This window comes from Trachemys scripta, chromosome 5, assembly GCF_013100865.1.
Source record: "Trachemys scripta elegans isolate TJP31775 chromosome 5, CAS_Tse_1.0, whole genome shotgun sequence".
Lineage (NCBI taxonomy): Eukaryota > Metazoa > Chordata > Testudines > Emydidae > Trachemys > Trachemys scripta.
This window is the reverse complement of record NC_048302.1, coordinates 58,934,923-58,950,567: the sequence shown is the minus strand read 5'-3', so window position 1 is coordinate 58,950,567 and position 15,645 is coordinate 58,934,923. Positions and strand designations below refer to the sequence as shown.

The window sequence follows — 15,645 nt, the reverse complement described above, 5'->3', positions numbered from 1 at the left end:
TAATAAATAAATAAAAATAATAATAGCTCTTACCTAGCACTTTTCTTCAGTGGATATTAAGGCCTGATGACCTTCAGGCTATGTTGCGGGAGCCTAGTTAGTCAGGTTTTTCCATACGGTTGTGGAAGAGTGCCTGTGGGGAATCTCAGTTTTTTGTGTTATTGTTGGTACTGCATTGTTTGTTTAACTTGTATACATTTAAAGAAAGAAAATCAAAATATCCTTTCAGCAATGGATAAGCTTTTGTGATTCTGCATGTGCCTAATTACAGATACAGTAATGGGACAGGTTAGGCAACCCAGCCTGAAATTATGGAAATCCCCCAAGGAGTTGTGGTAAGAGAATACCATAGTCAGATGGCCACCCACTAAATATATTGCAAACATAAATAGCAGTAAATTGAAATTATTTTGATTAAAGGAAATTTAAGGAATCTTCAGGATAAATCAGAAGATTTCAGCCTGAAAGCTTACTGTGTATAGTAAGAAAACTACAGGGTATAGAAGAGCAAGTTCTTTTATGCATTCTTTTATGAGATGTATCAAGTAGTAGTTCTGTTTGTCTTCTAATTATTTGATGTGATTTCAATAAATACAAAAACATACTAATTTAATTTTATTTGTCAGAAAAAGTTATGACTATAATTAAACCGTCTAAAGAATTCGGTTTGCTAGCTACAGTTCTGATTCTGGAACCCTTACTCCATATGAATAATACTTACTCTCCCACCCAGTCCCATGGAAGTATATACATTATAAAATTCAATATTAATGTAATCAGGATTAACAAATAACATTTTGCCTAATACATTTTAGTTCCATTTTCAAGCACACAGTGGCAAAACTTCACTATAGTCAGACAAGAATCAAAGCATTATCAACAATGAAGGCCAAAGCCTGATATCTTTGCTCAGTTTTTACTCAGTAGTTACGCAGACAAACTCCTACTTAGGTAAGAACCTCAGGATTTCTTTAACTAAAACGTTTGGCCCCAAGTTTGGTGATCTTCATATTATTCCCCAAGTTTAGTTTTGCATCGTATTAAATATTTTATACACTGCATCACAACAGGCACTTTTAGAAATCAACTAATAAATAAACAATCAAGTCAATGCTCTCTGTAAAGTGCAAAAAACCTTTTCATTATTCACCATGTCTGCCTCCAGTTGAATTATAGTTTGTATAGAGCCCTCTGTGTGTCAGATTCACCAATAAAACAGTCACTGCTGCTAGTTCTGCAGGATTCTTTTATTTATTTTAAATACATATAAGGTATCTGGGCTGGAAATTTATTTACCTCTCTTTTATTCTCTGTGCTCCATGAGCCTTTTCTTTATTATCCACCCAAGAAGTCTATCCTCCAACACAAAGGCAAGGGTCAGACAAGGGTCAAAGGAAAAAGGGGCATCCCTGGTTCCAATGTCTGGATTACAAAAGAGAGGAGAAAGGAAAGAAAATAATATGGGGACATATTCTTCTTTCATGGATAAACACAGGTCTCCCAAAGTGACTTGAACTGTAGCAGTGGATCAGTTCTGAGTTGTGCATGTGTGTATCAAGCCAGAATATGACCCAGGGTTTTTATGTCTGTTTTGCCTCCCGTTCTTTAGAAAAAGCAGACATACTATACGAACTGTCACATTTTAGTGCATTTCAGGTACTTGGTTGTTTAATGCAGGTTGAGGTATTTTAACATAATGTTAGGATGCTTCTGATTTAACAGACAAAGCAGGGAAATTCTAAGTTAAGGCACTTGCTGCAACCTTTCTTTGCCCTGTTGACTGGTTTGGAAATTTCAGACAGTGTTGGATATTGTGACCTTTATTTGAGGCAGTACCTATGCACAATGGACAGAGTCAAATAAGTTTAGGATTATAGCTCTTTGAGATAGAGACTGCTTTTTGCTGTACATCTAGTTTTACCTCCTTGGGAACCTCATCAGTTTAAGATACCAAAAGGCACTATCCAAAGTGAAAATGAACTGTATAGAAACTGCAACATTTCATTATTTAAATACAAGCCATATTACTACCACAGTGTGGCCAAAAAGCATCAAAAACCACAGAAATGCCATTTCTTTGCCTTCTACCAAAAAAGGTATCAACAGTTTTAACAGCATTTAAAAACAGACTTTTGGGCTGGAAATTGGTAGACCCAGAGCAGGATTTTATTGACCCATTTATTATACCCTGAAAAACAAGGTATCAAATGGTAATACTGATGCAGCCATTTTTTCTTGGGATTTTTTTTTCTTGCTCCTTTCAAAAATCAGGCAGAGGATGTTGTGAGCACAGGACATAGGGACTTGACACTGGATATTTTCTTTCCCTTCAGATAAGGATGCCATAAACAATGGTAAATGCTGGCTGCTATATTGAATAAAAATTGTACAGTTGTGAAAATGGGACCAGCTGTCCCTGTGATCAAAAAAGGGGTCTATGTTTAATTTCTAGAAACAGTGCACTTCTCATTCTCACCTTTAGCCTTACACACATACAAATCATATTTGTATTTTCTTTTGTGATTGGTCCTACAAGTATCCTAAATAGTGCAGAAAAGTTCATAAGCCACAATGTGCATATTTCCCACACAAATGTTTTTGGTTTATGTTGCCATGCTTAAGAACAAATGACTAACCAGTTAACATAACATCTCCTGAGTTTAAAAAAAACAGTAATAAGTTATAAGCTTGTGATTTTTGTAATTAAAGGTAAATTATACTACTGTGATGGCACAGTCCCACTCAAAATCTAGGACATTTTATATTAACAGCATGCCTCCTGTAATGTAGTAAAATAATGTACGCTTATAATGCCATTTGGAAGAGGTCAAGTTACACAGTAACCTGATTCCATGACAGTTGGTTAAAATCAATTGTCGTGAGCTAAATGTCTTCATAACTAGCTTGAGAAGAACAACCATTTGGAAATCTTAATGTTTTTTGAATTTTGTCTCAGTTTATGTTAAGCGTGATGCTTCTGATCAGGATAATATATTCCGTTTCACATTTATTTTCTCCTCCTATTGCATACAGCATTTTTATTTCATGCCTTTTCAGTGCTGTGTGAGATCAGTACTGTTTTTGTTGAATTTAAGATTCTTCATGAACAATAGATTGCCCTTACTTTCTTCGATGCTAACACCATACTGCATATCTCTGTGCACCCTGTTATGGCAATAAAAGCTATTGTGAGTTGTATTCAGATTGTGTCTACTTAAGATTGATTGATGTATTCATTTAGAATTAAGGTGTCCACCATAACAAAACTCTGGGTTACTGTACATAAGTAAACGAAAAATAATCCCTTCCCATTGTTCAGAGATATCAGTCATGTTTAATAGCCCCATAAAAGCCCCTCTTCACCCACCTCTGCCCCAAAGAGTTTGTGAAAGGATGAGGGTAAAATGACCAAAGATGGAGAAACTTGAGTAGGAAGAACCTACACCAAGCCTTGAATTCAGCCAGAGATAGATTCCTGTAGACAGGGAGGGAGTTCCATAAATAGTGTCTCTGAAATAAGAAGGTCTAGCCGTCAAGCCAGTGAAGGTGTACAGAGAGCAAGTATCAGGGATTGTTGACCTTTAGGGTATGCTGCCAACTCCATCATTTTGCCCAGGCAGCAGAAGATTTTGGGGCGCAACAAGGGTGTTTGATGGGGCAATGGAGGTTGGTGGGGAAGTTCCTGTCTATTAAGTTGTGATGTGGGTGGAGTTTTGTTGAGCAGTTGTTGCTGGTTTTGGTTTTGTTGTGTGCTATTTTAAATAATGTTAGAAACACCCAGAGTGGCGGATGGGCACCTTTGCATGCATTGTTATTAATCACAGTAAATCTATAAGTAATAAAATAAGATAAGATCTTGCAAAGTTGAATCTATTAAAAACTATTATTGCTTCTTTAGGCACCTCACTTTTGACTGTTGAAGCTTATGATCATAATTTACTGGGAAAAGGCATAAAATACAGGATATTCAGTGACAATGAAGATATTTTCTCAATACACCCCATCACAGGTAAATTAATTTATTTAATTTGTTTGAAAGGCACATTTAAGACTTTTGATATTTGAATAAACATTAAATTATATACAAAGTGTTTCCACATTGGAATTGCTTTTATACCAAAACATTCTCATTAGTTGATGTTAGTTTAAATCAAAACCCAGTAGAAGTGGGTGATAGGCAGTTAAGTGTAACAAACACCTGTTGCTACAAGAACCATTTTTATATGTCATAGATATACACATGCCTTTTGTCTACAGTTAATTTAGAATACAGGGCCTCCTCTTATCCTGGGGTAAATCATTAGTAATGTCATTGATAGCAGTGGAGTTACACACTTGTAAAACTCTTGTTAGAGGAAAATCATGCCCAAGAGTATTCCTTTTTAAAACTCTTCTGTTCTTCAAGTAGACACAGCCATGTATCTCACTTAGGGGTGTGTGTGCCCACCGCACCAGAGCTAGAGAATTTTGCTAGCAGTACCTGTAGAGGGGTGGTGCTTGCACCTCATGGCCATAGCCCCTCCCCTGGCTGTATGAGTTGATGCCACCCCAGCCCCCCTCAGTTCCTTCTTACCTCCCATGGCTGGAGTCAGGGCTCTTAGTCTCGCAATTTCTCACTATTCCTTAATGTCTTTTTCTAGTTGTATATGTTTAGTAGTACCCTAAGGGTTAGTTAGATTTACTGTTAGTTGCATTTAATTAAGTATTCCCCTGTGATGCTCTCACCGTTGTCCATCATGTGGGCGAGCGATCCCAACAACGATCCCCAGATGCAGTGCTTGCTTTGCTTGGGTAAGGCCCATGTCAAAGAGTGGTGTGAGGTTTGTAGATTGTTCACAAAACAGACTCAGGTGACTAGGACCTTGTCCTGAAGCAGCACATTGTCAACCAAGCCATTTGGCCTGCTTCAACACCGAGGCCCTCATCAGATTGGCGATCACTCTCAGGTTCTGAGAGTGTTGCTATTTCATGCTCTGGAGCTGCCTCTTTGAAGAGGTGGAGGAGCTGTTCCCCATCAAGTGCACGGGGGAAAAGGTCTCATAAGACCAAGCGAGACCTCTCCAGGTCTTGAGGGGACTACTCTGCCTCCTTCAGGAGATGCTAGTGCTGATGCATGAGCTGGTGCAGGTGCCTCTAACTGTTCCGTGGTAGTTCACTGGGATGTTAGAGACCCTATACTGTCATCTCCAGTTCTGGCCCCAAGACATCCATTGAGTCCAGTACCAATGAGGGTGATGCCAACACTGGCTGTTTGCATGCCGGCAACATACAAGGCAGTTATGGATCACCTCTGCCTGTCTAGCTCAATCTCTCCGTTGATCCAGGACTTTGTCAAGATTACATCATTAATAGCCCTGTGGCTGGTTGGGCTGCTGAACCTTTGTGTCCATCAGCACTGTACCCTGATGCTCCCCTTCCATAGTCTGTGGAAGCAGAACCAGTGCCAGGCTTGGTGCAAGGGACCTCCTTAGCACCAGGAAGCTCCCTGACCCCGTTGCATTCAGCACTGCTGATGTTACTGTGGTGGCTCTCACTTCGGCACCGTCAGCTACCTATCATGCTGTCTCTTCCAGCTGCACTTGTCCAGGGGCAGGAGCCAGCCTTGGTGCAGTTAACTGAATATTCTTAATCCCAGGACGATTTGGCACTGCCTGGCTCCTCTTCTCCTTCAATACCTAAGGTTCTTCTTTGAGTGAATGTAAGAAGGAACTGGGGGGGGCACACGGGGTCGGCTTGGCCCTATATACTGGCGCCATGTGCGCACAGCAACAGAGTGCATCGGAGTCAATAACTAATGGGTATTCTCCTGCAGGAACTCAGCCTGAATGCCCAGGGAAGCAACCACATGCTGCAAAAGATCCTAACAGGCCTTGAAATAAAACGATAACTAACATTTCCGTAACTGTTGTTCTTCGAGTTATGTTGCGCACATCCATTCCATTGTGGATGTGTGTGCACCCCGAGCACAGTCGCTGGAAATATTTCCCTCCATGGTATCCCAGAGATTTAATAAGACCTTTGCTGTCTATTAAATGAATACCAATTGACTATTAAAAACTTACTTTCTTATGACTAACTATGTACAAGACGTATCTACAGCTTAGTTAAACCTTAAGCATGTTTTTAATCATTAGTTATTTTATTAACATACAACTGTCTTATTTAATGTATATTAAACAAGCATTTGGGAACTTTTTATAAGGCATTATTAAAATATGATTTTATAATAAGAAATATAGAACCAGTGGCAGAACCCAGGTAAATTAGAGGATTATAGCCACACCAAAAAAAAACAACGAATAGTTTTCCACCCAGATTGCCTTCTGAAATGGTTTTATTTTGGAGTAACCATCCTGGAATGAAATGAGTGTTCAGCGCCTTTGAAAATCAAACCACTCACTTAGCCTAACTATTTAGGAGACTAACATTAATCACCCTAGTTTGAAAATCTTGGCAATAACATTTTAGATATACACAGGGGATTTGTATGAATAGAGTCAGTAAAAATTCCACTATTTTCAATATGGGTTCTTTTTGAGTGTTACGTTTATAAAAAAAAAAGGCAATTCACATAACAGAAGATCTCATCAAGACAGACATTGTATGCACCTTCTGAGCTAGAGGGTATATTCTCCCAATATATACACACAGCTCCATCTCATGCTGTCAGATGTTACACGCACATACCAAGAGGACAACATTAGTGAAAAGTTCATTGTACAATTCTCTAGGTGATTGCAGATAACTTCCTAACTAGTGCAGTGAAATACATCCACTGATCTGAAGCTACACAGAGATGACAGTGTAAACTTCAGACATATGTCAAAAGCTTACAGCAAATGATACCACCACCCGCAAATACTTCCATATACTTGCTATCCCTTGTCACATTGTTGGGTGCAAATAATCACATTTATCTTGGATTAATTGTGGTTGTACTGCATGGCACTTCCGCAGTAGGAATGCAACCTGTGCCAATGTGACATTATTTCACAGGCTGTTTATTACACCCTACATTAATCATTTTGCATCATGTGGCAGTTGATGAACCAAAAGTAAAACAAAGTTTTAGTTCTGCAGAGTCAGTCTATGTGCAAAGTTCCAGTTATCAATGCCCAAACACAAGTTTTTTGTTAAGAATTCCAGTTAAGAGGTAATTGGCACATTTTTACACAATTGCAATTTTATATTGCATATTGTTTTTCCAATGTACAGAAAAATGATGCGGTGTTAACTGTACTGTTATTGCTGAAAACAAAGCAAGCTCTCCGGCTTTTTAAGCCTTTATGTCCCAGACCTACCTTAGAATCAAACTACTTGAATCTTGCACAGACTTTGCTTCCTTGTTTAAAAATTAAGAACCAGATTATTAATAGGCACTTAATTCCAGCCTGGCAAATCAGGAGGTTCTTCTACTTCTACTGGAAGTTCTACTGCCACAGTATTTTGACTACTCAAAAGTTTGTATTGATACTCTTGGTAAGAATTTGGCATTATGAAAATTCTTTACAAAATTCTGATTTTGAAATTTTACTGAAATTAATGTGCAAATAATTGAAATTTTTTAAATGTTTAGATTTAATCTAGAATTTTGATAATTTAGTATTAATTACAGTGCAGAAGCTGTAAGCACAGAGTCTCCAAATGCAGATTATACCTGTCTTCAGGTTTAACCTGGAGGTGCTGTCTGTAGAGACTAGTGTATATATATCCCAACATGCAGTGCTTCCTCTTGATTTCAGCAGCTGTTCTTGTTGACTAGTGATGGAATGATAGTGTTCTTGTTGACTAGTGATGGAATGATGGGCTTCCTTGGATAGCACAGTTTGGGTTGCTGTGTCATTTAGATTGACCCAGTCTGATGCAGATGAAGTCCATGCCTTTTAGGAAATTTCTCATGTGGCCATTGATTGGACAAAGTTTGGACACCCTGGATTTGTACCGTAAGCAGCATGAGGGAATGAAATCTACAGTGACAATGTTAGGTGATCAGAGGAAAGGAATGATTACAGTTCTGTTATAATTTCATGAACTGTTTAATAAAGCATCCCACATCTGTGAGAAATCTCTCTCAGATCTACATTTGCAGTTTCCTCCTTTAGTTATACATATATTTTCCTTTGTATTCCTTTATTGGATATATTTTTCTTTATTGCACAGTATGTGTCCTCACTTTTACCAGTTTATTTGTCCTAAATATGTATATAACCTGTCCTCCTTTAAATTCTTTTTGGAAAATAAAACAGGTGAACTCACAGTGAAAGAGCCAAAGTTTCTTGACCATGAAGTCAAGAGTAAAGTGCATCTTGCAGTTTTGGCTGAAAGTGGCTTGAATTCAGCACACTGTGGAGTGACAGTTTGGGTACAAGATGTGAACGATAATGCACCTAAATTTGAGCAAAGCTCTTACAAAACATCGGTGTGGGAAGGCCAAATCTACAATACATATGTCATGCAGGTAACGGGGAATACATAGTTACAAACCTATTTCTTCAGGTAAAATTAAGAATAGCCAAACTAAGGCCACAGTCTCGCAGTGTATTCATTGGGCTTCCACTCTGTTCAAGATGCATACGCCTTCTTTAATGTTGCTGCAGCCTTGCATGGAAAGCTAAAATTTATAACTATTTTGGCTGCATTAGAGCTCAAGGTTCAGTTCAGTTTTTATCAAATTTAGGCCAATATCCTTTAGCTTCTGACTCACTGTAGAAATAGAAACTAAATTCAACTTTCTTGTAGTCTTCCTCTGCTTCTAACAGAGAGCAATTCTTGCTCATGAAAGGTAGTCAGAGAATGCTTATTCAAGGCTAGTTCATAGTTTCAGCGTAGACAGATTCTTGCTCCCAGCAATGTCTCTAGGGTTTGTCACTTCGGAGCTGAATGGATTCATTTTATTAAGGAGTAAAATCCTCTTGTCAGATATGAGCATCTAATTTTAAATCTGCTGCTGAAAGAGAAACTCATCTCATTGTATGTGTGAAAACACTCCTTCCTCTGAACATGTCCATTCTCCAAAAGTGATTCCAGCTGTCCATGTGCTATATCTATGTTGGAGCAAAAGAGGGACATTATTTGGAGTAGAAAGGAGAACAGTTTTCTCTGTGCATCCCTTCCAATTTCTCCCCTTGCAAGTTAGGTCATAATAAAGGCCATGTTAGGAACTGAAGATGTTCCTTCTCTAAGAATAAATAAATGGAATGCAACAACTGCCCCTAATGTCAAGCCACTAGGGAGATGGATGAGCATACATTTGTTTAGAGAAACATATGTCTGCTAATGGAAAAAAAATGACAAAGCAATCAATGTTACTGGAATAATCTGGATCCTGTACAGTATGTCTCATGCTCAACAGTAGGAAAAAGAACCAGTGAGGACTCTTCAAGGAGACTGGGGAAATGTTCTTTATCTTGAGAATCCTGCACTGGTATCTTTTCCTGGTGCTGAACATTGGTTATTCAGCTAGTTTTATATTCTATTTCTGCTCCTTTTCCACTATTCTTTATTTCTTTAGATTTAAACAATAATTTATAATAGCCTAAAGAAAGGTGCCTTAAGCATTCATAATTATTTCATTTATTTGTAGTATAGCACTTAGGGTCCCCTGACTAGGGCTCAGTACCCCATTGTGCTAGTGACTGTACACATACATAACAGAGACTGACAATCTCCTAATAGTAACCACGCAGCAGCATAGAAATAATCAAATACACAAGAACAGATCAACTCAAACACCTCTTGCTTTATTGTTTGAAATTCCAATTCTGCAGCAGAATTTTTTAATCCAAGAAAATTGAGTTGTTTTTATTTAGTAAAAATATTTCCATTCATAGTGGACTTGGTAACTTCCCCTGGGCTAACCCACAAAATTTGGGGCCTAAATTATTTGATTGTCCCTTTTAATCTGTGTGGCCAAAATGCAGCTAACTGGCATAAATACATATATGTGATGTAACACTTGCTTTTTGAAATTGCAGTTTGTTATCTGAGATTAAGCATGGATTTTCTCCCAAACAGATTTTTGCAACTGACCTTGACAGTGGGCTAAATGGAGAAATTGAGTATTCAATTTTATCTGGTAATGAAAACGAAACATTCCTGATTGATTCAACATGGGGGATTTTGGCAACTAATGCAATCCTGAATCACGAAGACATTTCATCCTACAGGTTTTGTACAGTGTCTGCATAAAATATATATGTTGCTAATTGTGTTTGCCTCAAGTTGAGATTGCTCATGCTGTCTGTCTTAGGGTTTTATACTGCTGCCCACCACTGTAGTATTGGAACACCCACCATGTAAACTCAAAAGCAGTAGCAATTGTGAATGTCGTCACGGAGTCTCTGGTACTCCTCTGTTTTTGGAGTAAAAACATAACCTTGTTAAATCAGCTACAGCACACACTGGCACAAAAGTATAATAGATCTTTCAAGATACCCTGTTCATGGTGACATATGACCATGTGTGCAGGGGCAGGAATTGAATGTCAAGATAGCTAATTCAGAATTACTCTTTTCTGTTATTCAGCACTGTGGACATTATTTTTAAAAAAGAAGCCATTTTTAACACAAAAGAGGAATATTAATTATGGCAATAGTCTCCTATAGGAATTATTTTGTGTGAACATAATGCCCAGAATATTTCATTTAATTAATTTTTCATTTTCTCCTGAGCCAAGAGCATCCGTCCTTATTTTTAATGTATCTACAATAGTAGAATGTATTTTGTTTGCTGAAATAATACTTTAAAAGAGTATTTGAAATAAATCTTCTAAAGGAAATTCTCAGTTAACGTAGCATTCACGTTGTTAACGTAATAATACCTACTTGTGTCCTTAAATGTGAACTTGCTTTTATTTAGTATTTAAATCAGAACCATAACATTCTTTTAATGTAAATTCTGTTTGATGTTTGTTTATATATCATTTCATCCTTAATAATCTGTGGTTTCTTATTTTTAGTAAAAGGAATTAGAAGAGCAACAGAAACTGTTCTAAAAATATTTTTTCTGTCTAATTTCAAAATGGCCCAATTAGGTTTTTTTTTCTCAAAATTTGAAAACAGTTGCTTGTTTCAGCTACATCAGTCATTTTCATCCCCCAAAATTTCTAAGCCCTTAAAATAGAGGGTTATAACAAAAGTGTTGACAGAACCTTAATTTTAATGTCTGGGCTGAGATGATTTTATGAGATTGTTTTCCACTGAAACCTTAGAAAATGATTATTTTTAGTAAAATATTTCCATGTGTACCTTGAAAATATTCATTCTAGACCAGATAGGCCTCCTGTCTGGAATTAGGTAGATGGTTACCAACTGAATACAAGTCTGTAATTCAAGTTTTGTGTTCTGCTGGTGTCATAAACAGCAAGAAAATTCAGAGTACAGCATGTGTGTGGTTCACGATGGCAGTAGAATCCACAGCTTGAATTACAGCTTTGGTGTTCAGTATTGTCATGTGACTATTAAGAAAGTCACTATTTATTTGACACTTTCTTCAGAAAGTGCTTGTAAGATGAAGGAAGAGTTTAACTCTTCAAACTCAACAAGGCAGACCGAGAAAGTGCTGCTTGCCATTTAAATGTTTATACTATATAAAACATTTGACATTGCTAAGCCCTGCAGTGTATATACACCTCTACCCCAATATAACGCTGTCCTCAGGAGCCAAAAAATCTTACCAAGTTATAGGTGAAACCTCGTTATATCGAACTTGCTTTGATCTGCCAGAGTGCGCAGCCCGGCCTCCCTGGAGCGCTGCTTTACCACATTATATCCAAATTAGTATTATATCGGGTCGCGTTATATCGGGGTAGAGGTGTACCTTTGTGTAGCCTGACTGACCTAACCAGATCTTTTTTTTTTTTTAAAGGAGTTATAGAATAATCCATGGAGCTGAATTAGATTCAACCATAAATTCCCTTTCTGGGGAATTTTTTTTATCCATCTTTGCTTATAAGCAGCAATTTGCTCTTGATTGTATAGAAGTTAATTCTGAGAAACAGTGTCAAGAGCAAATTTCTTTTTATGATTTTTCTTTGGGTGGATCACTGCTTTCTTCGTTACATTGTATATGAAAATGAAAGTAATGTTAGAATAATCCAAAGCAGTTCCCTGTCCAGGTGTTTAATGAAGACCTAAAGGTAAATGCTTGTTTTATATGCTGATAGTGAAATCTTGGCCTCATTGAAGTCAGTAGGAATTTTTTCATTGTCTTAAATGGGGCCAGAATTTCACCCTGAGTTTTTAGCGTGACTGTCTAGTCAGTCCTACAGCAGTTGTTGCATTGTTTCATTGGGTTCAGTATGTCTTTGTCACGTAGGATCCCTTGGACTTTGTTCTTTCAACCTGTCAAAAAATAAAATTCCAGTCACTCATTTGTATATTGGAAATTAAAATGTGATTTAGGCAATGGTAAGAAGAAAGATAAGATATATTAGCTAATCTCATCATTTTTCATTTTTGTTTTGTACGTTTGAAATCACTGTTGAATAATTCTATGATTTCTGGCTGCATGTGACAACTGTGACTTCCTTTCAATACTAGGTTAGTTGTGCAAGCTGCCGATAGAGGAATCCCCAGCCTTTCTGCTACAAGCATAGTAACGATACAGGTAGTCGATGTTAATGACAATATCCCAACTATCCAACCACTAGGCATAGTGGAGGTCTCTGAAAGTAAGTGTGACGGTGCAGAAAAGTGATATTGAGTCAAAGGAATGTCAGACCAAGATATTGCCTTTCATTTTGTTTTTAACAAAATATTATAGTGGAAGAAATCTCAAAAAATCATGGCAATATTAACAGAAATATTGAAGCAAATATGATCTGCTTTTGTTTTCAAAGGCATGAGTCTTAATCTTTGGACATTATATTTAGGAACAGTTTGGAGCCAAAATACAGGCAGTGTTAAAAAAAATACAGCTGTGGTATACTCTCTGTGGACTCCAGGCTCAAATTCCACAGATGTCTTAAATTTATCTTTTTTTTTTTTAATAGAAAAAAAAATACTGTTAAAGCCAACACTGTGGAAAAAAATCTTTGGAGTTTTATTATTTTGAAGGAAACATTTTCTTTCCATAATATCAGATCTTTCTTTAGAAAGATTCAGCAGCATGGCCTAGTAGATGAGCATGGAGATTTGGAACCTGAACCTCTTGAGTTCTAATGCCAGCTCAGCATCTGATTTATTGTGTGACCTTGGACCACTTAGGCCAAACTTTTCTAACTTGTACGTGTCATGTTGTGCACTTAAATCCATATTTAAGCACCTAAATAAATAAGTAGCCTGATTTTCAGAAATGCTGCGCATCCATAGCTCCTGTTGACAGAGTGTATCATGGTTGTATTTTTTCATGTGGGTGAAAGTCGGGCCACTTCTATTTAGATATCTGAGTTTAGCACCAAATTTGAGAATGTTGGCCTTTAAACTATCTAGTCCTCATTTCCCAAACTCATGGAAGGGCCCCTTGAGCCCCCAGGATCTTGTGTCTTGTACCAACTCTTGCTGAAGATCTCATGTCCACTGACCATTACTTCATCCAGGAGGGCCTAGGAGTTGCATGCCCTGATTCCACAAAGACAAAAGGATACTTAAGACTTACCCAGATATTCTGACAAAAGTTGCATCAGGGCTTATCTACACTTGAAATGCTACAGTGGTGCAGCTGAGCCACTATAGCGCTACAGTGTAGACACTCACTATAACAAAAGGAGGGGTTCTCCCATCAGTGTCGTTAATGCACCTCTCGAGAGGTGGTAACTAGGTCAACAGAAGAATTCTTCCATCCATCTAGTACTGTCTACTCCCAGGGTTAGGTCCACTTAACTATGTCACTCAGGGATGTGGATATTTCACACCCCTGAGTGACATAGCTGGGTCAATTTAAATTTTGAATGTAGACCTGGCCTCAGGCTTTCCGCTCAATAAGTCAGTATCCCCTATTTGAGCAATTCGTGGGAAACTATAGAAAATTATGGACTTTCCTGTTGCCCTTGAATGAGTAGTCTTTGTGGGATACAATAGAGCTGAAGGTCTAAAATAAAATACAAGTTAAAGGTCAGGTTTCTGAGGGACGAAGCAGGGTTACTGTACCTCCTGATATTTGCTTTATATAGCATGCCCAGATCTTGCTCTTATTCTAAGATATACAGCCAAGATACAGCAAAAATACTGTAAAAATATTATGCATGTAAAATCTAAAATTTACAAAATATGCAAACTCTACCATATATACTTCAACTAACTAGATTTATTTTGAACACCACTGTTTCAGATGCCCCACCTGGTTTCATAGTGACTCAGGTTTCTGCAAATGATGTGGATTTAAGTCCAGCTCTTCTCTACAGCTTTACAGAAGATGGTAACCCAGGAATGAAATTTGCTATTAATCAACACACTGGAGTGATCACACTGGTGAAACCATTAGATTTTGAAGAAACTGCTCAGTATCAATTGTGGATTAGTGTGTCAGATTCTGTGCATCAAACAGAAGCAGAGCTCACCATTCATGTTTTGGATGTCAATGACAACCCTCCAGTATTTACTCAGTATTCATATCAGGTAAGAAGGTGGCAAATAGAGACACCATATTATACATGCTCTTGAAAGATGTATATGACCACGTCGGAGAGGGAGGATCTCTGTTTATCCACAAACCACTACATCGTCAGCAGGGGCAGCACTTCGAGTACACCTCAGTCTGACTTAAAGGGGCTGGTTATGTTTCCAAGCTTATTCATTCTCTAGACTCATTGTTGAGACTGCCCAGAAGAGTGCCAGTTAGTGCTAATTTTTTTATGGTGTAAATATCTATCCATAATAAATGTGATTGAGACCACCACACTCTGTTCATATAGGCCACGAAGCAGCCAGCAACTGGTAATAACTGTTGGTTAATATTGTCTTATGCTGGATTTGAACAGGGATCTAGAGAGAGAAATCTCTCTGTCCCAGTCACTTAAGCCCTCCGTATGCCCCTTTTATCATCTTTGTTTGCAGAATGGTTTAAGTAAGCACTAAGCACTATGCAAGATTTTTAACTGAAGGAAATAAGCATTGTTCAATCAACTACACTATTATAAACCAACTGAGTTTCTGGGCCAAAGATTGTGATTTTTGATGTGTTGCTTGGACAGTAAGATTACACAGCTCCCTTGCACTCAGAGTATAAAAGCATAGCTCATTACCTGTTCATTGCACAGAAATTTTTACCCCTTGTATTGTCAGGTTTTCATGTTTATTCTGTATATGGATTTACCTGTATATAATCCATGTATTAAAGTGATTTTAACTAGATGTCTAACATCTGAAGTTATGAGAGAGAGAGCTGCTGTATCTTATAAACATTAGAAGTTTGATTGAAAAGGTTTAGATCATAAAAATAGTGCATCTGGGCTTCAAATAATGGAAATACATGAAAAAGGAAAATGCTTCCTTGTTTTCCAAGATTCTGTGACGAAAGTAAGCAGTTCGCAAAAAACTAAATTATAACAATGATCTATTGATTATTAAGTTCTGTGGCACTTGGATTTTTAGACCATATAACAATCTTTTAAGGGACTAGGACAATATATAGTAACTGAATAATTCAAAATAGGCCTCAGAACTCTATTCCATGTACTAAAAACAAGATATCCATGGAAGCACAGGA

General features: G+C 37.6%; 1 protein-coding gene across 1 annotated transcript in view; it reads left to right on the top strand.

Moving 5' to 3' along the window:
* DCHS2 (dachsous cadherin-related 2) overlaps positions 1 to 15,645 on the top strand; it is a 209,046-nt gene that overhangs the window by 179,550 nt on the left and 13,851 nt on the right. The window contains exons 13-17 of the mRNA XM_034771520.1: positions 3,899 to 4,009; positions 8,247 to 8,458; positions 10,015 to 10,166; positions 12,540 to 12,670; positions 14,269 to 14,555. Of these exons, the coding sequence (XP_034627411.1) occupies positions 3,899 to 4,009; positions 8,247 to 8,458; positions 10,015 to 10,166; positions 12,540 to 12,670; positions 14,269 to 14,555 (893 nt within the window). The remainder of the gene's footprint in view (positions 1 to 3,898; positions 4,010 to 8,246; positions 8,459 to 10,014; positions 10,167 to 12,539; positions 12,671 to 14,268; positions 14,556 to 15,645) is intronic.